The sequence below is a fragment of the Nyctereutes procyonoides genome, unplaced genomic scaffold (assembly GCF_905146905.1).
Source record: "Nyctereutes procyonoides isolate TBG_1078 unplaced genomic scaffold, NYPRO_anot_genome, whole genome shotgun sequence".
NCBI classification, from domain to species: domain Eukaryota; kingdom Metazoa; phylum Chordata; class Mammalia; order Carnivora; family Canidae; genus Nyctereutes; species Nyctereutes procyonoides.
In genome coordinates this window covers 14,498,200-14,522,741 of record NW_026575020.1, presented here as the reverse complement: position 1 = coordinate 14,522,741, position 24,542 = coordinate 14,498,200, and the positions used below count along the sequence as shown (strand labels likewise).

At 56.2% G+C, this 24,542-nt stretch overlaps 1 protein-coding gene across 3 annotated transcripts in view; it reads left to right on the top strand.

Annotated features, from left to right (window-relative positions):
* The window catches only part of CUEDC1 (CUE domain containing 1), an 82,037-nt gene extending 57,755 nt beyond the window's left edge, over positions 1-24,282 (top strand). For all 3 annotated transcript variants that reach the window (XM_055324699.1, XM_055324705.1, XM_055324690.1), the window contains 10 exons: positions 3,061-3,728; positions 8,025-8,152; positions 13,340-13,466; positions 14,130-14,322; positions 15,262-15,348; positions 17,828-17,899; positions 18,698-18,791; positions 19,508-19,566; positions 20,368-20,438; positions 22,592-24,282. In XM_055324699.1, coding sequence (XP_055180674.1) covers positions 3,348-3,728; positions 8,025-8,152; positions 13,340-13,466; positions 14,130-14,322; positions 15,262-15,348; positions 17,828-17,899; positions 18,698-18,791; positions 19,508-19,566; positions 20,368-20,435 — 1,209 coding nt within the window. In that variant the 5' untranslated portion in view covers positions 3,061-3,347 and the 3' untranslated portion in view covers positions 20,436-20,438; positions 22,592-24,282. The remainder of the gene's footprint in view (positions 1-3,060; positions 3,729-8,024; positions 8,153-13,339; positions 13,467-14,129; positions 14,323-15,261; positions 15,349-17,827; positions 17,900-18,697; positions 18,792-19,507; positions 19,567-20,367; positions 20,439-22,591) is intronic.
* Positions 24,283-24,542: the final 260 nt, after the last annotated feature.

The window sequence follows — 24,542 nt, the reverse complement described above, 5'->3', positions numbered from 1 at the left end:
TCCTCAAGGGGTGCGTAGCCCCACCTGCTGCTAATTATAGGCAGCTTGGTTTTTGGGTCTGTGTGTTCTTGCAGAGTCTTGTGGAGATGGTATCTCTGAACAGCCAATCCTGTTTCCTTGCACTTTCCATTAGCCTTTCTGAGCCACTTTCTCCTCATCCACAGGACGACCTGTGATGGGAAAGTCTAGGCTTTGCCACTACCAGCCATATGTCTTTGAGCCATTCTGACAAGCCTTGGGTACCACTGTCTTCATCTGACATGTGGAGCAGGCTGTGGGGCTGGCCCGGAGTTGTCAGCCATGCCGTGTAGTGGTACACGTGTGCAGGAAAGGCTGTTTTTCCAGGCTTCACACCTGGGGTAGATGGAAGAGGAGGCGGCTTGACCTGTTGTGTCTCCGGCTGCCCAGACCAGCCAGCCTTCCCTGGGGCTTCGAAGATCAGCACTTCTTGAGGCCTGAAGGACTCACCCACTCCATCCACTCTGGGTAATGGCTTGGCCAGTGTCCCGACTGATCCTGGCGCTTTGCCAGCCTTCTGGAGGTGGTGGCAACACCATCCAGGCAGCTCACTGTGTTCCAGGCACTGTGTGGAGGATGATCTTGTTTCATGCTCACTGAAGTCCCGAAGTACAGGTGCGGGCACTGGGAACAGTCAGGAGGGGACATTCCTCCAAGATCCCACAGCTGGGGCCTGGCAGAGCAGGGCTGGCAGCCTGGCTCTGAACCCGTTTACTTCCTGTAGACAGTAGGGCCATGGGAATGCCTCTCAGGACCTTCATGACACAGCCTGATGGGCCAATCCAGGGGACTGGTAAAGCAGAAAATGTGGACCCCATCATCTTCATTCTTCCTCCACCAGGGGTGGGTCAGATCCTGGCTTCTCTCTCCAAGGGTCTGACCTTGGCAAAGTGAGAGCCAAGTCCCTCAATCTTTTAATAAATTACCTGCAGGGCAGGGAGAAGGTGGCTTTACTCCAGAGAGAGTGTTAACACAAGGCACTGACCTGTGTGTGCGATGACAGCAGGACAGCAGATGGCCACCCCGGGCACTGGCTTCTGGGGACACATGCCCCTGAAGTCTTTGTTAGAGGCCTCAGCAGAGGTTTCCAGAGCCCAGGACAGCGGCAGCAGCTCCAGGGTAGAGTTTTGGCAGAATCAGAGCAGCATCCTCTGACCTTCCGACGTGGCAGGGGTGGTGGAGAGGTGTGGGCATGGGGGTTGGGGTGTCTAAAGCCGGCTGTGGGAGGCCAAGTCATACTTGGCTACCTTCCGGTGCTCATTTTCATCACAGTTCTTGGACTGATCATTTGAGGTCACCTCTCCGTGTCTCCTTGTAAAATGACCTCTCTGGGCTGTGAGTTGCTCGTTTGGGAAGACGGGGTGGAAGAAGTTGGATAATAAATCATGCTTCACCCAGTCATCAACAGAATACTACTCAGGCATTAAAAATGATGAAGTAGATCTATATGTTCTGTCATGAGAAGATGGCTACAATAAATTATTAAGTGGAAAAACAAGTTGCATAGAATTTATGGTTTGGTCGCATTTCCATAAAATAAATTCATACATATGGTAGTGGATGCATAGAGAAAGTATCTAGATATAGACATACCAGTGTTAATAAATGTTTTCCAGAAGCTGGGAGGGATGGGCAGCCCCGGTGGCACACCGGTTTGGCGCCACCTGCAGCCCAGGGCCTGATCCTGGAGACCCTGGATCAAGTCCCACATCGGGCTCTCTGCATGGAGCCTGCTTCTCCCTCTGCCACCCAGGCGTCCCTGAGGTAGAGATTTAAAGGAGGTTAGAATCTCAATATGGTGGCACTGGGGAACAATATGCAGTCTCACTTGACCTGTGCAGGGACTGACTGAAAGGGACAGAAAGAATCTATGCTTGCTCTGGATTTTGTGACCTTGGGGTGAGTGGAGAGCCCATCTACCGCACCTTCCGCACTCCTCGGCTCTCCTCCTTCTTACACTATCATCTGTTTGTTTGAGATCAGGGCAAGGAAGAGCATCATGTTGATTTGCTCACATGACATAGGAACCTATGTCCGCTGTTAAGATTGACCCCATGTCCTAGAAAAGGGAAACAACAGCTTTGCCCCTGTTTTGTCAGACTTAAGAAATACCCTTTTTGATGGAATGGTCCCTTAAAGCTGCCACTTTTCTACAATTAACAAAATTACTGTAAATCTTGGGATCAGCATGAGAAAGCCGGAATTTGAGGTTTTTAGATATATCCAACTCTCAGTTGACCGCACTAACAAAAATGTGACCTTGGCAGTGATTTACGTGCTTGGTTTTGAGTGGGCTGGACAGTTTTCTGTTGAAGATTTAATGGCAGGACGCCTGGGTGGCTCAGCAGTGGAGCTCCTGCCTTCCATCCAGGGTATGATCCTGGGGTCCCAGGATCGAGTCCCGCATCTGGCTCCCTGCATGGAACCTGCTTCTCCCTCTGCCTGTGTCTCTGCCTGTCTCTCTCTCTCTCTCTCTCTCTCTCTCTCTTCTCTGTGTCTCTCATGAATAAATAAATAATAAAGTCTTTAAAAAAAGTAGAAGATTTACTGGCACCATCCACAAACTGGAGGCCATGATGTTGGCATCATCAAGTTGGTAACATGGCTTGGGACGCAGAGACTGGGTAGGCTGGAGACCAGCGGGCAGGATGGGGCCTGAACCGAGCCCCTCCTGCCTCAGGTCCTCGAGGCTCCTGGGCAGTAGGAGTAGTGGTTGAGACCAGTGGTTCAAATCCGAGTCCCTCCACGTCCTCAGCTTCTATGCCTCAGTTTTCCTACCTGCGAAATGGGGACACTAGCGCCTGCCTCGTCGGGTTGTCAGGAGTCGGCCCGCCCAGAACACGGAGGATGGTGCCGGGCCTAAAGTAAGCCTCCGCCACGGGTGGCAATTCTGTGCTAGCACAGAACCGCGGCTGCGGCTGCGGGACTACTGCGGCTGGAGAGGAAGCGCCAAGAAGGGGCTGTCGCGGGCGCGCGGGCACGGACGCCCCATTGCCGATTGCCCTGGCATCCCGCCCCTGACTCTGCCCCCCTCTGTTTCAGGTGCGACCGTCGGCGGAGCCGGCCCCAGGATGTCCCCGGGGTGCGGATGAGCGGCTGCCCAGGCCCGGATGCCGCCGCCCCGCCAGGGCCGCTCCGCGAGGGCCGCCGCCCGCCCTGCGCCCTAGCCCCGCGCCCCGGGGCCCCGCGCGCCGCCCGCGCCCAGCCGCCCAGCGCCCCCCGAGCGCCCCGAGCGCCCCGAGCGCCCCGAGCGAGCGGCCACGGCGCACGGACCCGGCGGCAGGGGCTCGGCGCCCGCCGCAAACATTTTCCCGCAGCGGCTCGGCAAAATGACCAGCCTGTTCCGCCGGAGTAGCGGCGGCGGCGGCGGCGGGGGCGGCGGGGGGGGCGGGGGCGGAGGGGGCGGCGGCGGCGGCGGGGGCGCGGCGGGGGCGCGCGGGGCCGGGCCCGGGGGCGACGCGGCCGCCGCGCAGGAGCTCAACAACAGCAGGCCCGCCCGCCAGGTGCGCCGCCTCGAGTTCAACCAGGCCATGGACGACTTCAAGACCATGTTCCCCAACATGGATCACGACATCATCGAGTGCGTGCTGCGCGCCAACAGCGGTGCGGTGGACGCCACCATCGACCAGCTGCTGCAGATGAACCTGGAGGGCGGTGGGGGCGGCGTCTACGAGGACAGCTCAGACTCGGAGGACAGCATCCCCCCGGAGGTAGGGGCACAGCCCCATGATTCGCCCGACGCCGTCTCACCCTCTTAGAGGACTTGGGTTGTTAGCCCTGGCTGAGTTCTAACGCATGAACAGCCCCTTTCTCGTAGGAACACCATACCCCAGCCAGTCGGTGGCCTTTTACGGGCAGAAATCATACAGTCATTCAACAAACATTGCATACCTACGCAGTGGTGTGCCAGGCACAGTACTAGACCCCAAGTGGGGTCATCAGAGTTGAGGAGCTTGCTCAGAATGCAGACACTTGGGCCCTACTCCAACATACCGAGGTCCAGTTCCAGGCTGGGGCCCTCTAGCCTGTATTTTTCTAGAAAGGCTCCTTTTACACCTCTGGGTGTCCACGGTGGCCAAGTCAGACCAAGTTTCTCCCGACACAGAGCTCACAAGAGTCAGGCAGTGATAGCCAGAGGCAGTGAGTGCTATGGTAGGAGAAGTGGAAGCAGGAGAGGAAGGATGTCTTCCCAGAGGAAGAGATGGCCAAACCGAGACCCAAAGAAGAAGTGGGGAGTGAGGAAGAGGGTGTGCAGGTGGAAGGAACTGCTCATGCAAAGGTTCAGAGGTGAAACAGCGTGAGTCATGAGGAAGCTGGCAGCAGGACCATCTGTCAGGACCTCTGGAGCCTGCAGAGACCGAGAACTTGAGAAGAACAGGGCTGTATCCTTAGAGCATAGGGAGCCACCGAAGAGGAGTGACCTCAGATTAATTGGCTAAATTCCTCTGACCAAGACATGATGGAAGCAGCAGCAAGCATTGCCGAAGCAGTTTCCTCCTTTCTCAGGGAGGTCGCTGGGGGCGAAGGGACCACCCTGCTGCATCAGGGCCCATCTGGCCCCATCCAAGAGTCCAGTAAATATTTGACCCCCTCCCCTCCAGTCTCTGCAGGACCTGCAGTGCTGGGTACAGAAGGGACACACAGAGTCTTTCCGTGATAGGGTTACTGCCTGCAGGGTTTTCTGGGACCTGCAGCTATGGACGAGATGGAAGGGCCCAGTGGATGGCATTTAACTCTGCTCTTCACTGAGTCTCTAGCCTGTGCCAGGCACATCTTATCTGCTTCAGATGTCTCTGTCCTTCCAGTCATATGCTCTGTGAGGTGGCATCGTTATTAGCTCCATTGACAGAAAACCTAGGCCCCGATATAGCCTCAGGTTCCTTGTCAGCGCAGCCCTGCAAGCATCCACTCTATGAATCAGAGGCCTCCTGCAGGGCGAAGCTACTAGCCCTTCTTCCCTTAGCCGGTGCTGCCTGGGATTTCTCCCCCTGGGTGAGATGACAATCTGCCTCATCGCTATGTCACCTGCAGCACCCAGGACAGTCCAGGCCCATCACAGGCACCCAGGGAACACTCGTTGAGTGAATAAATGTTCCTCATGCCTTTGCACAGGTTTCTTTAGTCTCTTTCCTTGGGAGACCACTCCTTCGATCTGCCTGGATTAGCCAGTGGAAGGAGTCTTAGAAAACCCAGATCCCCTCTGTGGAAAGGAGGGGTGAGTGTGTGTGTGAGCATGGGTGCTTGTTTGCAAATACATCCTTTAAGTGTGAGCTGGAAGGAAAGTATTCTGTATACTCTGACCCTTTCTACACCCTCACTGAATCTGCAGCCTGGCAAGTAGGATAGAATCGTCTTTCCTCCTTCATCCACGGCACCCACAGGCCTGTGATCTCCACGGGGCTTCACTATCCCCTAGATAGGCCTGCACTGTGTGTGCCTCTGTTTTTCTAAGACTCAATTTCCATGGGATCCCTGGGTGGTGCAGCGGTTTAGCGCCTGCCTTTGGCCCAGGGCGTGATCCTGGAGACCCGGGACCGAATCCCACGTCGGGCTCCCGGTGCATGGAGCCTGCTTCTCCCTCTGCCTGTGTCTCTGCCTCTCTCTCTCTCTGTGACTATCATAAATAAATTTAAAAAAAAAAAATTAAAAAAAAAAAGACTCAATTTCCAAATTGAGCCCCTTCTTGGCGCCCCTCCTTGGCTGTTTCCCCAAACCCCCACCTCTGGAGCTCTGCTTGGCCCGTCAGCAGGCAGTTCCTGAGCCAGCGGAAAGTGCTTCAGAAAATTTATGAGCAGCAGCTGGAATGACACTAACTGCTGACTGGAGAAAGCCCCCTCGCTGGGCGCTGATGGATGGTGGGCTGGCCCAGGGGGGGCATCCTTGCCACAGAGAAATATCTCTTGTCAGATTGGCGGCCTGGCCCCCGGCCCCCAGAACACCTGGCAGGCATCCATCACCCAGACTGAGTTGAGCCAAGGGGCCACGGAGCTGAAAACTTCAGCACCTCGAGAGCCAGAGGAACAACCTCCTTGTGGCTGGTGGGGTTGTGGGGAGAGAGGCTGAGGGAGAGGCCTGGAGCACGGCGGGGCTTACTCTCCCTAGAGACTCGGGATCAGCCTTTCTGGAGCGTGCCTGGCCCGCTGCCTGCCTCCTTGGTGGTTCCTCATTCTGCTCCGGGAGCCTCTGAAGAACGTCTGCTTCCTGCAGCCCCAGGAGGCTGGTCTGAGGAACAGGAGCGCCTGCCAGGGGAGGGGGCCTGATCTCCCTGAGTCTGGAGGCAGGCTGCTGTACAGGCCACAATCTAGGGAACCCCCCAGCAGCTTCCTTCGGGGACATGGCCCTCCCCTCCTCACCCATCACGCATACACCAGCCACGGAAGGAGAAGTTGGCATCAGGGCCCCCGTCTGGAACCCTGTCCCTCAGAGCAGCAGGGACTGAGGGGTAGGGAGTGTGGGCTGGGGGCCAGAAGCAACCTGTTCTCTGGGTGCACCCTGTAGGTACTGAGCCCTGTCCTGTGCCAGGCACCCAAGGTTCCCCAGTGAACTGGACTGGAGCTTGCAGTGTTCCCTCTCTCTCTCTTTTTCGTCTTGTGGAAATTTGGGCTAAGCAGAGCAGTGGCCCACAAAGCAGCTACATTCTTCTTTTTCTGCAAAAGCATCTGTTTAAATACTTTCCGCCTCAAAGGAAAGAACGTTAGTGCATTCCAGGGAGGGAGGCCTCCTTGGGTCAGGCTGGCTGTGTATGCACAAAGTGTGGCAGTGTGTGTGTATGTGTGTGTGCATGTATGCACTCGTGTGTGTGCCTGGGTGTCCCTGTGAGCCCCTGGGTGCCTGGGCATGGGTGGGCTCAGGGCAGAGAGGTGCCAGTGCAGCCAAGCCCCACCCAGGCTTGCAGAAGCAGTTTAGCATGACTTCTGCAAACTCACTCAGGGTTAAAATGCAGGGCCTGGGGTCTCTGGGCCCACGGACAGTCTCTGAGACCTTCTCGTGTTCTTTGGTTTTAAAGGAGATGGGAACAGAAGTGGAGAGCAGGGGATAGGGAGCAGGAAGCTAAGGTGTGGTAGGCCAGCTGGGGTGTGTCTGACCTGGTCGATGGTCGCCTCCTGCCTTCCGCCCCAGACTCCTCTGGGGATCTCTGTGGAAGGATCCAGGTCAGTCCACAGAGTAGAAACTCTAGGCCGGGGCCAGGCCTTGGCTTTTCCCTGCCTCGCTTTCTGGCTTCTGGATGAAGAGAAGAGTCCAGGAGGGAGAAGCATCCTGGGTACTCCCCTTGCCACCGTCCATCCTGAGAATCCAACCAAGGCATGTGGGCATTGTGCTTGAAGGATGGATCCTTGCTGTGGAGACTAAGTTGAAGACTCAGTTCCAAAAATAGCATAGGGCTTTGCCATGTCAATGAGCCTGGACCTCAGTTTCCTTGTCTATAAAATGGGAGTAATGATCCTTATGCTACCTTGCCAAGTTGTTTGAGGTTCAGGTGAGATAACTGATGTGGAGGTACTTTGAGAGAGAGCATGAATGATGTCAAAGTTATTTATCAGAAGTAACACATGTACCGAAGAGCACACGGATCATATGTGTGCGGCTCAATGACCTTTCCCCCGTGCCCAGGTCAAGAAACATCAACCCAGCCTGGAATCCCCGTGGGGTCCCTTCCCAACCTTCTGCACCCCCACAGAGATCATACTGCTCTGACTTCTAGCCCCGTGATTGGTTTTGCCTGTTTTTAAACCTTGCTAGGGTGGATAATGTTGCTCTGAACATTCTTTTGGGGACATGTGCTTTCATGCCCGTTGAGTATATGAGAATTGTAAGGTCAGAGGCAGCCATGCGTGCAGCTTCATATAAATCCAAACAGTTTGGCAAAGTGGTGGCCATATCAATTTACACTCCCACAGCGACGGAGAGTCCCTTATTACGCATCCTTGCCCATGCTTGATTTTGTCTGAATGTTACTTAAATTCAAAGGATTGTTAACATTTCTGTTTTTATTGTTTCTGATACAGATCTTGGAAAGGACTTTGGAACCTGATAGCTCTGATGAAGAACCCCCCCCTGTCTACTCCCCGCCAGCCTACCACATGCACATGTTTGACAGACCTTACCCTCTGGCTCCCCCTACTCCACCACCCCGGTGAGAACCCATCTCCCCTTGGAGTGCATGGCAGTGGGGAAAGGGATCTGGGGTGGGGAATGGTGGGGGTGGGTGGGGTTGAGTACAAACACAGTGGGAAACTTGGCTGGAGCCCTCAGGATATTATTTCACCAATAACTGCAGCAAGAGATATCTTAGCTAGATACCAAGAAGAACTTTCACACTGTCAGGATCCCAAGAGCAAACATTCACAGAATTCCTCCTCTTGACTAGGTGTGATGCTGAACACGATGTGGGGCACAGAGTTACATGAGGCTTGGCGCTGCCTTCTGGGATCTTATAGTCAAGGCCCATGCCAGTGGGAGAAACAAACACAGAGCCTATGTACTGACAATTCCCCTCCTGAGCCTTTGGCAAACATTACTAATTGACCACCAGGCCCTTTCTTGCTCAGTTGAGACAGAACTTCCAAATCCTCTTCCACACAGCAACTCCCAGACAGTCTGCAATAATTGATGGGATGGATATTTGTTTGCCATCCCTAGTCTAGGAATGTTTTGGGAATTTTTAGGCAATGGGAGTAAGTAAGTCTTTTTCTGGGATACTTTGATAACTGAAGGCGGAGGAATAGACTGCTAGGTTCTTGGAAACTTCTTCCACGGGAGGGACTGTGTAATCTGGAAGTTTAACGTGGAGCTGGTTGCCAGCTGGGTCCCTGAGGTGCTTGTTTTTCTGGGCTTCATGATGTTTGTAGTGGGGCTGCTGGAGCCTAGGAACCTCTTTGTCTCAGAGCTGCAGTTCCTTAGAATGGCTCAGGGCTGGGGAGCTAAGGAGTTGGGTGGGGGGTGATGGTGGGACAGGGCACTTGTGCCAGTGGATTTTTTCTTTCTGGGGATCTTGGGCACCTCTGACTGTGGTAGTGGAGACCTCTGCTTTGCGGGTAAGGTCAATGACAACAGCCACCATCCACCAAGTGGAGGAAGCTGGTGAGGCTTTTTATGTACATCACATTCTGATCATTGAATGACTTATGAATGCACTGTTAGCATCCCCATTTTACAGATGAGGAAGCAAAGCCTAAGAGAAGTTTCATAACTTTCCCAAGACCACAGAGCTGAGCTGTGAGCTGGGGCCATTCTGATTCCAAAACCAATGTCTTCACTGCAGTGTCTTTCACCTCCCTAATGAGAAAATTCGCTGTGATTACAGCTCAGGTAGTTGATGGAAGCCTAGAAGGTTACAGGACAGAGGGAACAGTGTTTTGAGTCAGGGAGGGGAGCAAGCTGGGGTCCTTCCTTTCTTGTGGAGGCTCCAGTGGGGTGGGATGCAAGATGTATGTGGGTTGGTCTAAGTGAGGCCTTGGCAGGACTTGTAGCCTCACATGGGTCATGGAGCCCAGGGGTAAGTGATTAACTTTTGACTTTTTTTTTTTTAATATTCTAAGATGATTTTGCAAAGCGTTCAGTTTGTACTAGGCAAAGTGATTCTGCCTGTTTTTCAGGAGGCAAAACTGAGGTCATAAGAGACAGAGTCCCAGGGTAAACCTGGCATGGGTACCCAGGCTGCATCCTCCCTCTTTTCCTCTGGCTGGGTGCTCAGCTGCTGTGAGGGCAGGGGCAGTGGAGCTCAGTGACGGAAGCCACAGTTGGGGCCAAGGTGACCTCAGCACTAAGAGGCCTGAGGTTTAGGGCCCTGGCCTAGAAATGAAGGCTGTGCTGGGCCTGGGGAGGACACAGGGCAGAGAACTTGAATTATAGAATCAGAAAAAAGAAAAGTGCACTCCTACCTCCTTCTTTCAGCTGCCCAGCTTCTGATACTTTAGGTGCTTTGGCTGTGTGGCCTCTGGCTCACTATTTAACCTCTCTGAGCTTCATTCTCCTCACCTGTGCAATGGAAATACTAATCCCCACATCAGCACTATTGTTTTTTTTTTTAAATTTTTATTTATTTATGATAGTCACACACACAGAGAGAGAGAGAGACAGACATAGGCAGAGGGAGAGGGAGAAGCAGGCTCCATGCACCGGGAGCCCGACGTGGGATTCGAGCCCGGGTCTCCAGGATCGCGCCCTGGGCCAAAGGCAGGCGCTAAACCACTGCGCCACCCAGGGATCCCACATCAGCACTATTGTGAGGATCGAACAAAATACTATGCGTGGAGCACTTAGCACAGTCCCAGGCATGGATCAGACCTGTGGTATACTGCTCCTTCCCACTCTGGGCTGTACACCTGGCCTCTGAGTTCTAATGTGGAACATTGAGACCAGTGGTGAGAAGAAGCAGGGCCAGGCTCTGAGCATGTGCCCCCTTTGTCCCAGGATGGCCTTGCTAGGCCAAGGTCCACCCCTAGGTTATTTCCAGGGACTTATTCAGCCTCTCTATCCAGAACATTCATTCCCAGTATCTACTGAGTCTCTTGCAATATGCAGATGCTGAAAACCATGTGTGTGATGCTCAGATGAATACAGCACTGCCTAGAACTCCCCACCATTCCCGAGGAGATCAGAGTCTAGAGGAGGCATAGAGCTGGGGGCAAGAAAGTCTGTCTGGAGGAACTCATGTCCAAGCTACTCCCAGTGAAGCAGAGGACCGGAAGGCATTTCAGGCAAGGGAAACAGCTTGTGCAAAGGCCAAGAGGCAGGAGAGGGAGAACCATCTGGGAGCTTAGGAACTCCAGAAAATATGGAATGGCCCTGAGGCTGGAGCAGTGAGCTGATCCTGAGGAGCCTTTTGGGTCCTCTGAGGAGCTTTGGCCTTATCTTGCAACCGGCAGGTTTAAGCTGGGGAGTGACAGGATCAGGTTAGTGTTTTAGAATCTCCCTCTGGCTGGTGGGGCTGGTGGGGTGGTGGAGGAGGAGAAGGAATAGCAGGAGGCCCGTCTGTCCATCTGCCCACCTCCAGTCACCTGAGGTACTGCAGATGGGGTAGGGTTTGGGAACTTGCCCTGCTGAGACAAGAGAGAGGCAGGGTGATCCCAGGAGCGAGGGCCTGCAAAGTCAGAACTCTTGGGCCCAGGCTTGCTTGCATGATCTGTGTCCCTGGACAGGGCCCGACTCCATCTGGGCCTCAGTGTCCAGTCTTTACAAAGATGCTGCCTGGAAGGTTCATGTCTGAAATCCTTCTGGGGTCTGATGTTCCATAGGTAAGCCTGGGGGTCTGATGGGGTCCTGGAGCAGAGGCCCTGGGCCAGGAGAGCCCCCTAGCTTTCTCTCTGCTTCCCCTCCTCCAGCCAGCCCTTCCCTCTATCTCCGGAATGAAAGGTCTCTAAGACCCAGAGTTACCCCTCCGCCCAGGCCACCTGCCGTTTTCTGTTGAAATTACAGCCTTGGAAGTTTTTTATTTGCCTCTCAGCTCATTTCTGACATTCCTTTCCGACCACAATGGAGTTGCCTGGGCCGCCAGGGCTCTGAGCCGCCCCCCCTCTGGCTCTAGCAGCTGCGGCTGGGCTGACCTCATCTCTGCTGGGCCAGGCCCGACCTTCCTCAGAACTTTGGGCCCAGCAGCCAGGGAAACCGGGCTGCGGAGGGGTCTCCCGCTCCTTTTTTTTTTTTTAAAGATTTTATTTATTTATGAGAGACACAGACAGAGAGAGAGGCAGAGACACAGGCAGAGAGAGAAGCAGGCTCCATGCAGGGAGCCTGATGTGGGACTTGATCCAGGGTGTCCAGGATCAGGCCCTGGGCTGAAGGCGGCGCTAAACCGCTGAGCCACCCAGGCTGCCGGGGTCTCCCGCTCCTAGTCCTCCTCCCCTCTTGGGCTCAGTGACAAATGGCTAGAGGGGTCCCAGGGCAACTCCGCACTTTCCCCGGCGGCTCCGGGTGTGAGTGAGTTGGAGTGGGTACCCGTGTCCTGGGGGAAGGCCCTGGAGAGGAATTCTCTGCGCTGGGGCCAACCACGGGGTGGAGGGGGGTGGTCTGCGAGTCCCTACTTCTGCCTTGGGGCCCTCAGGAGGAATGAAGCCTCGGACAGGGAAGAGGCCTGCGCATGGTGGGGGGAGCTGCCTGGGCCGGGCCGGCTTGCCTGGCCGCGTTCCTCCGGGAGCCTCCCCTCACCTGCGCGGCCCGGCCCGCGGGTTCCCCGGGCTCCCACCGCCGCGAGCAGCTTGTTATCCCGTCTGCCGCCCCGCCCCCTCGCCCCGCCAGGCCACCCGCCCGAAATAGAAAAGGAAAGGAAGTTATTTCCACAGTCAGCGGCAGCCCGGAAAAGCTCCCCTCCAGTGAGGGGGCGGCGGGATTCCTGGAGCTGGAGACAAATCAAAGCCACCGAGAGCGCCGCGCACCCCCAGCCGCAGCCTTGTGTGTGTGTCATTTCCCTGATTCAGCAGAACACGTGTCCTGCGGTTGCCACGCTGCAGGCCACCTAGGAGCTGTGGGGAGCTCCTGGCTGCGCCCCAGGCTGCGCTCAGCCCAGGGATGGCAGGCCGGGGGCGGCGGGGCGGGCAGCGGGGGCTCAGGCCACCGCTTCTCTTCCTGTCCTCCCCGCCACCCTGGCCTGGCCAATGGCCTCAGCCATGGCACCTCCCGCCTTAGGGAGAGCTGCTCTGAGCACCCCTGACCACACGAACCCATTCCCACCTTGGGCGTCCCTCTTCAGGACCCCATTCACGACCCAGCCTCATGAGGGGCTCCCGCCCACCTCGGCAGGGAGACCACTTTTCCAGGAGGAAGCGGAGTCCCAGAGGAGAGCCGGGGTCAGCCTGTTGGCGGTGACTGAGCCAGACCTGGGGCCTGAATCTGCTCTGCTCTCTAGGGGCCCTGCCATCCCCATGTCCCCACACCCCAACCCAGCAGACCAGCATTCTGGCAGGCTGGGTGTGGCAGCTTTTGTGTCTGGTCATTGGGAGCACGCCTGCTTCTCAGCAGCCAGGAGCTGGCACTGTGCTGGGTGCCAGGGACACACCTGCTGTCTGTAGAGGGCATTCATCAACATCTACAGGGAGATCCATGACACCCAGCTTGAGCGCCATTAACAGAGAGTGCTCTAGGCCTAGAGACCTTGAAGGCACAGAGTAGCTGGAGAGCGGTGTGGGTCTGGAGCAGGAGCCCAGGCCCTGGGGCCAGAGACTGAGGTTAGTAGAGGCCCGATTGGGAAGAGAGATAGAGCTCTGGATCTTTGTCCCCTGGAGGCCCTGGGGAGCTTGGGAGCAGAAATGCCATTCTGAGCAGGATCCTGGTGTGATGGGCTGAGACACCCTTTCCCTCATCATTGTTACCTCTCACCCTCCAGCATCCATGTCCTGGGCTCTGGACCCGCTTCGAGCCAGAGACGCTATCGTAACTGGAACCCACCCCTGCTGGGCAACCTCCCTGATGACTTTCTCCGCATCCTGCCCCAGCAGCTGGACAGCATACAGGTAATGGGGAAAGCCCCCCAGGCAGCTGTGTTTGCCCCCAGTTTGTGCCAGCCGGTTTCGCTTCCTGATGTTTGAGTCCAGGCTGAGCTATTTCTGTTGCCCTGGGTTTGCAGGGAAAGAATGCTGAACCGAAAGCCTCATTTCCTGCCTGGGCCTGGAGGTTTCCTGTTCCACCCAGGGAAGGTGACAGCCCTGAGGAGTCTGTGGCTACAGCCATCACCCCAGGCTGGAGGGAGGTGGGCACGGGGGCAGCCGGTGGCACAGGGTCCGGGCACCTCCCCACCCTCCTATGGGATAGTTTCTTCCCCTGCTGTTGGCATGGCCCTTGCAAGAAGGAGGCTTCACCCTGACACAGCTAGGACAGGGAGAGTTTTGAGTTTCAGCATCCACGTGGAGCTAGCCAAGCTATTGGGCGGCTTGCTGATCACTTTTCAGGACTGTTCAGGTTGTAGATGGGGGCTGGGGTGGCCCACAGGGTAGAAAGAGGAGTCTGGCCTGCTAAGTTGGACTTTGACTGACCACTAGAGCCCAATGGCAGGTGCAGGCCCCAGGGTGTGGCCGGAGGATCCTGGGAAAGGACACGTGTGAGCCCAGTATGCATGGAGGTTTGTGCAGCATGTGCCACTGTGAACAGCTGTTCAGAGTGCTTGCTTCCCTCCTTAGGGTAACCCTGGGGCCTCCAAGCCCGGGAGCAGAGAGGGAGGCCTACCCCCTGTGGCTGGGCCTGGGTCCCGGGACCAGGAGAACCGCTGGAAGCAGTACCTGGAGGACGAGAGGATTGCACTCTTCCTGCAGAACGAGGAGTTCATGAAGGAGCTGCAGCGTAACCGGGACTTCCTCCTGGCCCTGGAGAGAGGTGGTGTACTGAGTGGGGGCCCTGTGACCACCTCTTTGTGGCTGGGGAAGGGGGCTGGAGTCAGCTGGAGCCTTGGGTCACAGAAGGAGCAGTGATCTGGTGGCCTCTGTCCTGTTGATACATGCCCCCTACCAGGTTATCCTGTGGGAGCCCCAGAATTCTGGCAACGGGGACACGACTCACCAGCCAATCCTTCTCTCTGGGGTTTATCTTAGGCACCCCTTATTGTTTTAAAGATTGATTAATTAATTGATTAATTAATTTGAGAGAGAGTGTATGCATGCGTGCAGAGGGAGGAACAAAGGGAGAGGTAGAGAGAATTCCAAGCAGACTCCCTGTCGAGCATGGAGCCCAGACTGTGGGGCTAGATCCCACAACCCCAAGATTATGACCTGGGTGGAAAGAGTCAGATCAAGAGTCAGACACTGAATCAACGGAGCCACCCAGGAACCCCAGGGCTTTTCCTTTTTCTTGGGGGGAGGGGGGGCTTTTCCTTTTATTTTTTTTTTCAAATTTATTTATGATAGTCACAGAGAGAGAGAGAGGCAGAGACACAGGCAGAGGGAGAAGCAGGCTCCATGCACCGGGAGCCCGACGTGGGATTCGATCCCGGGTCTCCAGGATCGCGCCCTGGGCCAAAGGCAGGCGCCAAACCGCTGCGCCACCCAGGGATCCCTGGGCTTTTCCTTTTAAATGAAGGATTGGACTGTGTGATCTCAGGGTCCTTCTAATTGTGATGTTCTATTATTGCAGGTGTTTGTCAGGGCTGTAGTTTCTATGGCACAGCTGGTTCTTTGAGAGCCAATAGATGCGTGTGCACGTATTTTGTGTGTGTCGTGTGAGATGTGGGGGCTCAGCCTCTATCAGCCCCCTGCATCTCGACCCAGGGTGCCTCCAGGAGAGAGCTCATGTCCTGACTGGAATGTGGTCCTTTTCCAGATCGGTTGAAATACGAGTCCCAGAAATCCAAATCCAGCAGCAGCGTAGCTGTGGGAAATGACTTGGGCTTTCCTCCTCCTGCCCCAGGTAACCTTGCCTTCCTGGGAGAGAGGCCTGGAGGGCAGAGAGGCTCACACCCCAGCTGTGCTTTGCATATCTGAGTTTGGGGGTTGGGTGGGGAAACAGGCTGGGAGGGTTCTGAGCCCACCACCTTGCTCACTTCCAGTGACGGCCCCTCCGCTTAGCAGACCTGGCTCCTTAGGGTCCCCCTGGGATTTGACTTACAGGTGGCTAAACTACTCAGAAAGTGCCAGGAGCATGGGCAGGAAGAGGACATGCCACAGCACAAATGTTCCACAATGGGTAGGCTCAAGGAGGATTCAGAGACTTCCAAGGCTTGATCTCTGCCCTGGGGGAGCTTATGGTCTTGTGGGGAATGCAAGAGAACCATCCCAGAAATGGGTAGAACAAACCAGCAAAGCTGGAGACACACCGATTATAGTAAATGCTCATAGTAGGGAGAAGAGCAGGGCAGGGTTCATTCATTCATTATCTGAGGGTGTATCTGCCATGGCTGGTGGCTGGGCCCCACCCTAGTGCTGGAGGAAGAGAATTTTGAGCTTTGTGTACAAGATGGTGAGAAGCAAGAATTGCCTCAAAAGAGGGCAGGCCCCTCCAGGAGCCCTAGCCCCTGAAGGAGGGCGAGGAACAGACAGCAGGCTATTGGGATGTATGCACAAGGGTTGAGCTGGAGCTGGGAACATGGGCAGAGAGGTCCAGGAGGCCCAGGTTCCACACTTGATAGTAGGACCCTGTCCCCGTGTTCCTGCGTGTGCCTCAAGGCCCCTAGCCAGCCAGTGCCTCCATCCATGCTTAGGCTGCCCACTGCAGAGAAGGCAGCAGTAGCAGCTTTTGCCCAAAGCAGACCTTACATCACCCAGTGGAGTGGGATGAGGAGCAGAAGGACAGCGAGCTCAGCTGATCCCAGCTCAAAGAGAGAAAATCCTGTGGAACTGACTCATAAGCAACAGGCTTGGAGCTTAGGCCCTACCAGATGTGCATCTGGGAGTTTTAACGACAGTCTCTCACCCTTGATCCTGAATGAACTAGACACACCAGGGCTGCTGCTGAGATGGATCATAACCCACAGGGGACTTAGCGGACAAGGTGACTTGGGATTAGCCGAGTTGCAGGCTGGACAGCAGGGGCTTTAGGAGGGCAGTAGGAGATGTAAGTGGGTGCTGAGTGAGCCGAGAGACTCCGGGTAGCCAGTTCGAGTTTGACTTTGGAACTAGTGCTATTCTCATCCCCACTTAATGTCTAACGAGTCAGAAACTTCATGTCTGGAGGGAATAATGGAGGGGCTGACCCAGGCAGGAAGGAGAAGGGAGGAAAGCCTGGGTGGCTCAGTCGCTCAGTGGTTGAGCATCTTCCTTAGGCTCGGGGCATGATCCAGGGGTCCTCGGATCGAGTCCCACATCGGGCTCCCTGCAAGGAGCCTGCTTCTCCCTCTGCCTCTGCCTCTGTCTCTCTGTGTGTGTGTCTCTTGTGAATAAATAAATAAATAAATAAATAAATAAATAAATAAATAAAATCTTTTTTAAAAATTAAAAAAAAAAAAAAGGAAGGAGAAGGGAATCACCATCAGTGCAAAGGCCTGCTCTTTTGCCTGCACCTCCTTTCCATTCCCTTATTAACTCTCACACCAGGCTGGGGTGCAGGCTAGCTCCTGTGTGCTGGTGAATATTTAATGGCCAATTCAGTATGTCGGGGAAGCCCCAGTGCCTTGCGTTGGGTGACTTCTATGATGTAAATACCCCCACCACAACTGATTTCAAGCCAGCAGCATGGCTTCATGGAATGCAGAGTTGTCAGAGAAGCGGATGGTTGGAAGTGTGTGTGAGCCAGCTCTCCGAGCATACACAAAAGAGCCAAGTAAGGCTAAGTGGAGAAAGAAGTCCTCCCCAAATCCCTAGTGTCTTCCTTTCTTAGAGCTCTTTCTTTTCTTTTTTTTGAAGATTTGTTTATTTATTTATTATTTATTTTTTAAGATTTTATTTATTCATGAGAGCTGTACACACACACACACAGAGAAGCAGAGGTACAGGCAGAGGGAGAAGCAGGCTCCATGCAGGGAGCCTGACGTGGGACTCGATCCCGGGGCCCCAGGATCACACCCCAGGGCTGAAGGCTAACCCGCTGCGCCACCGGGGCTGCCCAAGATTTATTTATTTATTCATGAGAGACACAGAGAGAGGCAGAGACACAGGCAGAGGGAGAAGCAGGCTCCCTGTGGAGAGCCTGATGTGGGACTAGATCCCAGGACCCCAGGATCACGACCTGAGCCAGAGGCAGACACTCAAACACTAAACCACCCAGGCGCCCCAAAGCTCTTTCTTGGTTAGGGAAGAAGCCTGATCTTTGCCCCATTCCTCAAAAGGAAGAGTTAGGCTGAACCCCTGTCCTGTGGTGATGGCCCTGACACGTTGCCCCCCTTCTCCCCGGAGGGCCTTTGGGCAGCCCCTCCCCTCTCCAGCCTGCCCTCAGAAGTGTCTTCCCCTTTCAGGAACCAGTGATGCCAATCCTGCTGTGTCTGAAGATGCCTTATTCAGGGACAAGTTGAAACATATGGGGAAATGTGAGTCCAGCCTATGCCCTTTCCTCATCTCTTCTAAGACAGGCCTTGTGGCCTCATAGGAGGGAGGGAGCCACCAGGAGCTTTTTAACGTAGCTGACTCTTGGTGAACCAAAGTGACATTTTAATCGCACAGGCTGGCTCCCTCAGCCTTCCTGCCTCTCTTCTCTCTGCAGCTGAGTCTGGCTACAAATTAAGTTTTAAATCCTCTTGAGCCAGCTGTCTGCCGAAAAATAATAATGTGCTGCACCCACCCCACTCCCACCCCAGTTTTTGAGTTCACAGCCTTTGGTGGCTTGAAGGCACTTGGCCAGGCCTGATGAGTGGGGAGGCCCGTGCTAAGCCCCCTTTCTGTGGGCACGAGGCCCGAGGGGTTGGTGACCTCTCCCACAAAGTCCTGCCAACCAGGACACACCTACTCCCCCCACCCCCCCAAGTGTGAATGAGGCTGCCATCCTTCCAGGCTCCATTTCAGGGAAAATCTCGGATTAGTCATGGAAATCCCAGAACCAACTCTGGAGGTGGTGAAGGGGGCGGGGGAGGCGGCGGGAAAGACAGCCAAGACGTTCGCTCGCTGTCTCTGGCAGCTGGGGCAGGAATACCCGGATCTCGGCTGCCTGCCGGGGCCTGCCCACCCCCCTCGGTGGCCTCTGCTGCCCCTGCAGGGCCAGCCTGGTATGGCAGCCTCCTGCTGCCACCCACCCCTCCCTTGCCACCGCATTCCTGTGGCCCGCCGCCTGCTCCCACCCCCGGGGCGCCCTGGCGCCCTGCGGCTGCGGCTCACGGGTCTCTCTGCCCCAGCCACCCGGAGGAAGTTGTTCGAGCTGGCCAGGGCCTTCTCCGAGAAGACCAGGATGAGGAAGTCAAAGAGGAAACACTTGTCCAAGCACCAGTCGTATCCTTTCTGGCCTGGCTCGGGGGCGCTGAGGGCGCTGACCCCCTGGCCCAACTCGAGGCTGTGCCCTCCCCTCCCCAGGGCTGCGGCTGCCCCTGGCCTGGAGCACCATGGCCTGGAGCACCATGACCAGGCTGGGAGCAGGCCAGCATCTCCACTTCCTTCCGTGGGCTCCTCCCTGCCCAGTTGTCCCACGACATCTCCACTTTCTCTTTGGGCTAATCTGCTCTTGAGAGAAAACGTGGTTCTTCCACTGAGCTCAGCAAACCCTTCCCTAATATCTTGAGTTGAATTGATGCACAGATCTTGCTGCCTTCCCATTTCAAGCACATTGGGCCCTGCCTTCTCACTTTCAGGGCCTTGAGTAAAAATAAGGTTCTGCGTGTTTTTACACAGACTCCCCACCGATGCTTGTCAAATAGGGCCCAGGATATTTGAAGCTGAACCCCAAAGGGGAATAGGGAGGAAGTCCCTTCTCCATCCCCAGTGATGGGAGCTGGGTGAGAAAGTCAGGGCCTGGCTGCTCACTAGACCCCAAGGAAAGGAGGCTTTGGGGAGCACCGGGGGCTAAGGCTGGTACTGTAGAAGAGTACTGGCTGGTACTGTCCTGAGCTTGGAGTGGGTGGTGGAGGGCCAGAGACAGGGAGTGGTAGACCTAGGAGGACGATGGCAGTGCCCACCCATCTCTGAGACAGTTTTCCTGAATGGCCCGGCAGGCTGGGAGCTGCAGTGTCAACGGCTAATCTTCTGGACGACGTGGAGGGCCACACTTGTGGTGAGGCTAGGAGGGCAGGGGAGCTTGAGCTGTAAATCGCTTGTGACTGGTGACCCTCCAAGAGGAGGGTCTGGGTATTTTGTGGGTGGACCCAACCTGGGGGACACATCATGGGTAGGTGGGCAAGTGACCTGAAGAAATGGGTCCTCCTACTTGGTTTATATTGCCTCTCCCTTCCTTCCACACCCAGAAGGGGGCCCCAGCCGCACCTCCACCTAGATCTCTGCCTGGAGCACAAAGTGTCAGGTGCTGTTTCTGGGGACTCCTCTCTGAGGTGGGAGGGGGCAGACAGACCTACCCACGTGGAGAGGCCTCACCTCAAGAACCAAGTGCTGTGCAGTTTCAGTCTCTGTGCCCAAAGGACTTTCAGCGTTCATCCAGTCCCTCCCAAAGGCCATGTGGGTTGGGAGACACTGCCTTAGACCCTAGCAGGCCCAGAGCTGAACCTCATCCTCATGCCTCAGAGGCCCTTTGGTGGTCAGGAGACATCCAGAAACAAGGACTAGGAGGGTCTTAGAGGCCATATGGAGGGTATAGCTTCCCCACCCATTCTACAGATGAGGAAGCTGAGGAAAGAACTTGTCCAGGAGCTCAGTGATGGAAACAGGCCAGCATCCAGTTGTCCTAACCCCACACTGTGCTCTGGTGCCTCTGGGCACACCCACACATCCCTGCCCCACTGCAGGATCAGGAGGTGCTCCAGCAAACAAGGGGGATGGAGAGAATTGGGTCAGCCTGGGGGACCTGCCTGAATGAGGTCCTGCGTGGTAGAGGATGAGGCAACTTCCCTCTGCTTTTCAGATGAAGACTTCCGTGGAAGGAGGCAGGAGGTGCCCAAGGCGGAGGAAGCCCTAAGGGAAGGACAGTAAGAGGTAAGGCCTAGAGCCACAGCTGATCGGAGACTGCTGGAGGCTGGGCCTGCCGTGCCCCAGACCCCAGCTGTCCTCCCAGGGATCCAGAGGCATTGGGTGCAGGCATCTAGATGGCATAGATCCTGGTTTTCTTCCCTGTTCTTGTGGCAGGGGACACAGTCTTCTGCATGGAAGCTAGTCTTTTGCGTTTCCTTTCACTTTTTGGTTATTTATTCATTGAGCAAAGTAATCACACCTGCCTGTACCAGACCCTGGGAACAGGAGGGGGAAAAGTCAGGTTTGACCTTAATAGTTTACAGCTTGTTTGAAAGACAGTCCAGGACGCACACTGCACAGTCAGAAGACGACTTGGGAAAAGTTGAAGCGGCCTCACCAGCACTGTGCTCACATAGACTGTCCCGTTGCCGGCTTGGGGTGGGTGACATAAAAAAACAGTCTCTCTCAAGGCAGCTGTTTCTGGTGAGAGCCCTGGGCCCTCAGGCTGCTTCTCCTCCTCTTCTGTGCATCCCTGGGGGCAAATCAGGGAGTGTCAGCACCCCTCCAGGACTCAGTGGAACCTATTCCGTGTACCAGCCCCCCTTCATCTGAGGATTGCCTGTCAACGCTTCCTCAATCTGCTGTCCCCATGGCTAGCATCTACAGCAAGTTGACCGTGTGGCAAGGGTGGCACTGTCTTGCAGTATGAAGAAGTGGCTTGCTGCCCTTAGGATAGTTGTAATGGAGCTGGATCAACCAGCCTGAGCACCCAGCCTTCACACCCCTTCTGGGTGACTGCCTCCCACATCCCCCAGGATGGGGAAGCTCGGGCCTTCCTCAGGCACGGAGCTATACCCACGATTCCCACTGGTCCAGGATGCCCAAATACAGCCAGTGTGGGGAAACCCCCCCCCCCACTCCGTTGTTGCCATTCCATCCCCTTTGCACTGCCCCCATCCCTGGAAAACCTGTCTGGTCCAAAGCCGCCCCCACATCAGGACCTTGCCATCATTATTCCTCTCCCAAGCCATCCAGCTTTTCCCTTTCCAGTTCCTTCCTCAAGTCTACACCCTTCTCCTCCTCCCCATCTTAAAAACCAAGAGGTTTCACCACTTTCCTTCATTGACCAACTTATGGAAAAAGTGGCATCTTCTTTCACCTGTTGCAGGCTGGCAGTCCTTCCACCACCCCCAGATTGATTCAGGAATGTCACCTGCCAGGTCCAGGTCCTAATGTTCTGCATCTTCCCATGCTCCTTTCTGCACGCCGTGCCCACCATTTTCTTGAAACTGCCCCCTCTCCCCATTCCTGTGGCCCAGGAGTCCTGGGTCTTCTTCCTCTCTGCTGCTCCCCGATCCCTGCTGCTCCTCGCTGCTCTTCCCAGTCCCTGAGTCCCAGCGCTCCTGGGAGCTTTGCCCTGGACTTTCTCACTCCCACTGTCTGGCACTTCACCACTGCTTTTACAGCAACAGTAAGGCTTCTGTGCAGTGGGTCCTAACTCTGCCCTCCTCTCTCAGTCCACCAGATCCACTCCGCATCCCTGGGTGCCCATGATCAGATCGTCTTTCTAGCCCTGGGTCTGAAGTTGCTGGAAGCCAGACTGCAACTTCTCTGGACTTCCCCATTTCATTTCTCCTATCCCTTTCACCCCTTCGCTGGTAGACTCTCATTGCCTGGTTCACAGCTGTTAATCTCTTCATTGCCCCCACTCTGGTCACCCGTCACCAGGATGCCACTCCTCTGCACTCCTTCCCTTGCTGTTTGAGTGGGCCCTCCTCAGCCTGGTGTGTGGAGCCCACCAAATTCTGACCCCAATTGGTTTCCTGCTCCCACAGGTCCCTTTGGAGTGGCTCATCATAGCTAATGCTGCATCCCAGAATGGGCTGGCCACTTCCCCACCCTGAGCCCCTCCTGTACACTTGCTTCTGCCTGGAATTCCAGCCCCCCTCTCCATCTCTAGCTGCCAGAGGCTCTGCTCCTGCTGTTCTAGGAACTTAGATTGGGGGTGGGGGGAGCAGGACATGACCTCAGGCGGAGTTCCAAGGCCGGCATAGAGTCCTTGGAAGGAGAGAGCGCCTGTCTTTGGTACCTTCTGCCCAGAACCTCTGCGGGGACCACTGACAAGGAAAGACCACCTGGCTGCATTGAAAACGATTTCTATCTCTTTTCCCTACCAGATGCCAGCAGTTCCTTCTTGCTGGAGATGGTCTGACCTGGTGGAGGCGGCCGGAGAGCCAAACCGGCCCCCAGCTGAATGGCCCAGCTGCCGCTGGACAGATGGCGCTGAGGACTGAGGCCTGGTGATTCTCTGGCCACGTTCCAGCCCTACCACTGCCACTGTCACTGCCACTTTCCATGGGACTTAGAACTTCGGAGTTTTGTGCTGTGATTGGAGAAAGGACCTGGGGTCCTAGGGGCAGCAGCCCATCATAACCCCTTTTGTAACCAGACTGTTCTATGGGCAATGGGTGGAAATGCAGGAACCACCACCACCGTGCCCCTGCTCCCTTCTTTAGAAATCCCAGAAAAAAGACAAAGGTTGGAGCACCCAAAAGGGCAGGATGGTGGAACCCCTGCCCCCATCCTTTCCCCAACTGTCCTTCTGGGCCATGGACACTACCTGAACCCCCCCTGTCTCCACCCCCAGCTCCCTTCTGGGCACCGTGGGCCCTTTATTCCCATGGCTTCCTGCATCTCAGCCTTTCCCCCACGGCTGTGGACCCTTGGTACAACCCCTGGACAGAGCCCCAGGTGGGAGAGCACTGGGCAGTTACTCAGGCCCCTTCAGAGGAGTGACGAGCCACTAGGGAGAGCTGGCTGCTGGGCACCCTGCCGGGGCCCCAACTGAGTCTGTTAGGGGCTGGCACGGCCCCCAGCAGGGATGGGGAGGGTGGCCATCCCAGAGCTGGAGCACTGGCTAGGCAGGAGTATTCTCCACGATGGCAGAAGACAGAAGCCAGTCACCCAACAGCGGGGGCTCACAGGGGGCTCTAAGTGGAAGTCCTACTGTCACTAAGGGTGGGCAGCAGCAGGTTCTGAGGTGACCCTTGAGAAAGCACAGGACTAAGGAGCAAAGGTGATGAGGCTGCTGGTTTGGGGTAGGGGGGCGCCTGGGGCAGAAGGGCTTGCTGGGTGCCCCTTGCCAAGAACAAGAAGGTGGATGATCTACAGAGGCACGCTCCAGTTCAAGAGCCTTACTGGGCACCAACCACTGCCAGTGGGAGGGCGGTTAGCCCAGTCTCTGCGGCCAGCCTCAGAGATGGGAACGCGTTGACCTCCAGGGAGAGCTGGGGAGCCTGGGCGGGCACGAGGTGTCCCCCTCCCCAGCCTCTGCAGTGGGGCACCAGCCCAGTCCAAAAGCACAGGATGCGGGGTGTGGGGATTGGGAGCGCCTGGCCTTGGCGGGGCCTGGTGGCCACACGTCACCCCGAGGTAATGAGGGCACGCGGCTGCGGTCATACCTCTCTGCTGAGGCCCGGGCCCACTCGCTGGCCCAGCTTCCCCGGCGTGCTCCGGAGAGGGGGCCCCCGGAGAGGCAGTGGGGCTGGGGCTCCCCCGGAGGGCCATGGAGCCTGCTTGAGTTTGGCAGCAGCGCGGGGCCTGGGGTGCTGGCGCGGCGCCACCCGTCGTCCACTGCTCCCCCAGACCTGGCCCGTGGTCCCCCCAGACCGTCTGGACCCTGGGGGCAGAGGAGAGGCCTCTGGGCTGTGGCCCGGACCCCTCCCAGTGCCTGGCGGGGAAGCCCCAGCCCCAAGTCTGTGCGTGTTGCTTTGTTAGTTGTTTTTTCTCCTATGTGTGGGTTTTTTTTCTTGGAGCTGTTTCATAGGAATTCCTGTAATAAAGACTTGGTGTTCTCTTGGTGCTCTGATGTGGCCGGCGGTGTGGGCTGGACCCTTCTCTTTTCTCTTCTTGCCCTGGGAAGGGCTTGCCGCCGCCCCCCAAGCCCGGGTCACTCCCGAGGGCCACGCGCCTTGCCACCTGCCTCCCCGCCACCCCCCCCCCACCATCCGTGCCACCCTGTGAACCAGTTAACCTGCAGCCATGTGTAAGGCCCCAAGGGCTCAGCCCCGCCTGCAGTGCACTCAGGAGGTGACACCTGCGACCCACACGGCAACCTGGCCGACCTGC